Source organism: Frankliniella occidentalis, unplaced genomic scaffold (assembly GCF_000697945.3).
Source record: "Frankliniella occidentalis isolate FOCC.00 unplaced genomic scaffold, Focc_3.1 Scaffold341, whole genome shotgun sequence".
NCBI classification, from domain to species: domain Eukaryota; kingdom Metazoa; phylum Arthropoda; class Insecta; order Thysanoptera; family Thripidae; genus Frankliniella; species Frankliniella occidentalis.
The window spans coordinates 130,342-132,853 of record NW_026267464.1 but is presented as its reverse complement, the minus strand read 5'-3'; the positions used below and the strand labels follow the sequence as shown (position 1 = coordinate 132,853).

General features: G+C 59.3%; 1 protein-coding gene across 1 annotated transcript in view; it reads right to left on the bottom strand.

Annotated features, from left to right (window-relative positions):
• The window catches only part of LOC127751096 (uncharacterized), a gene marked incomplete in the record, with an annotated part of 27,702 nt that overhangs the window by 4,433 nt on the left and 20,757 nt on the right, over nucleotides 1-2,512 (bottom strand). The window contains 1 exon segment of the mRNA XM_052274138.1: nucleotides 46-207. Coding sequence (XP_052130098.1) covers nucleotides 46-207 — 162 coding nt within the window.

Below are 2,512 nucleotides of genomic sequence, written 5' to 3'. Positions count from 1 at the left end.
CCCGGCCTAGGCGGGCGCGGCCGCCCTGACCTCTCCCAAGCTTACCATGCGCGCGAGCTGCTCGTTCAGGGCATCCTGGCAGGCCGAGTTGGCTTGCACCCAGGCGGCGGCGAAGATGAAGCCGCCGAGGATGAAGGAGGTGAGCACCACGGTGACCGCGGCGATCCTGGCCACCTGCACGACGGTGGACTTGGGTCGCTGGTACGCCTGAGGGTAACAAGAAAAACACGTTAATGTTAACGGTCAAGCACAAGTTGATCGGGTGGTGGACATGCACATGAGCGGTGGGTAGAGTTAAACTGAGGTCAAACTGACTTGGAAATTTCTCTTTGGAGTCAGCACAACGTCCCGTTTGCACCTCGACGATGCCCCGGGTAGTTCTCCTGTCCCCACGCCTTGTAACAGGCTGCCCGACAGGGCGACGCGACGCTCTTTTGTGACGCCAAGGTGTTAGCTAAGCAGCCGGGCGGAGAGAGATGCGATGCGATCATCATCTTATCGGAGGAGGAAAGCGGTGAGCTCCGGTGGCGCCCAGCAGGCGCCCCGCCCCCGCGCGCCCCGCCCAACCGCTCAGCCAACTCAGCGGAGCTGCCGGTGATGCTGTCGTTTGTTTTGCCATTGTCTGCCGCAACTGCAGCAGCAGAAGCAAGCTCGGCACGGCTCAATGACCTCGCCCCCGCCGACCACGCAGGGCAGAGCGCTAGGATAGGGCGCAGATGTATTTACTCGGGGCGCAGCGGGTGGCCAACCTCAGCGCCTCACGAGGGGCGGCTAGACCAGCCCACCACCACACCAATCCAATCATGGTGTCTCAGGGTTCATCTAGAAAGAGCGTCCGTCATTCGCCGTTACGCAACAATCTCGCTCAGCCTGTGCGAGCTCTCATGACGCCTGGAGGGTAGGCAACATCATGTCTGCGCCGCATGCGTGTATTGCGGGGTGGCCTACCCCGAGACTCGCAGGCGCCGAGCTGCCGGAATTTTTCTACCAAAAATCAATCTGTCTGAGAAAAGTCGACGTCGAGGTCGACGTACTTTCTGGACGATCCCTCACACGAGCCTCGGCTTCGGCTGGGCCGCCCCGTCACACACAGCAAGTTTGTCAGCTCCAGGAACTCGGCGACGCCGCAACGCGTCGCGGCTTTGCCATGGCTTTTGCCGTGTTTTCGTTTCGTTCCCTTTGTAGACGCGCCCTGCGGTGCGGAATAAGAGCGGCCAGCGCCGTCCTGCTGCTGTCCGTCCAGGGCCGTCGCCGTCGCCAAGGCCTTTCCTATCGAGTGACGGTGACGCGGCCACACCGGGAGGTGTGCGGGGCCGCTTTTGTGACCGTCACGGCCGTCACGCCAGCGCCAGCGTCTTCGGGAAGGCAAAGGGGTGTTATCGAAGAGGTTAGGGAGGGATCGTGCAGAAAGTACGACCATTTCTATTTTGCTCAGATCCATTCGGCAAATTACGGGGGGCTCGACGCCTGCGAGACTCGGGGTGGGCCACCCCGCAATACACGCATGCATCCCGTCTCCAGATATTGCCGACCCATCAGGCGCTATGAGAGCTTGAGCTGAGGCTGGACTTGGGCAGCTTCGTAACGGCGCATGACGAGCGTACTTTCTGGATGATCCATTTGCGGATAAAAGTACGAAACTATTTCGAATGGTAGTCTGCATTTATTCTTGCTGTACGACGGCTGGCTGGCGCCCAGCTGCAGCAGCAGAGCCGCTCGCTCAGCGGTCAGCCGCGAGGCTTAGCGCCGCCACCGTCCTTGTCCCACTACGCACCTGTCCCACGATGCCCCCACCACACCGCTACACAGTCACGATACAGTTCGACGACGATGACAACACGCATGCCGTCGTAGTTGTCTTTTTGTCCCTTGCCATCATAGCCACGATTTTTATAGAGCCCTGTCCTTGAAGAAAGTAGTCGTCTCCGCGGCGTGCCGCTCTGCTCCTCCCGGCCCGGGCTGAGTCCATGGCCACGAGCCGAGCTGCGCTGCGCCACGCCACTCGGGTGCATCGCCTAAGGAGCTCGTCCTAAGCCGTTCCTAGCTCTGGGTGGCGGCCGCGCCTGCAGGCGGGCGGGGGCCGCTCCAGGCGCTCTAGGAGGCCGCGGCGCCACGCTAGGCTAGGCCTCGGCTAGGCCTACACCTCGATGCGGCCAAATTATAGCGGAGTGCCGCACTTCGGGGCGCAAATTACGGCGCGGCGCGGTGCTTCAGGAGGCCCCTAGACCGCACACAGGACTTTTGGCAAACTGCGCACAACCAAACTCTAATTGCAGAGGAGAATAGAGGAGAGCGCCGTGCTTTCAGGGGAATTCCACTAAAAGAAACAAGTTTTTATTTATCGGAAAAGAATAATTATTGCGGGTTCTGCAAACGATCGGACCGAGGTGATCCCCAGCAAACGCCTGATAGTTCGGCAAGTTCTTGACTGTGCGAAAAGAAAGAAAGAAAGAAAGAAAGAAAGAAAGAAAGAAAGAAAGAAAGAAAGAAAGAAAGAAAGAAAGAAAGAAAG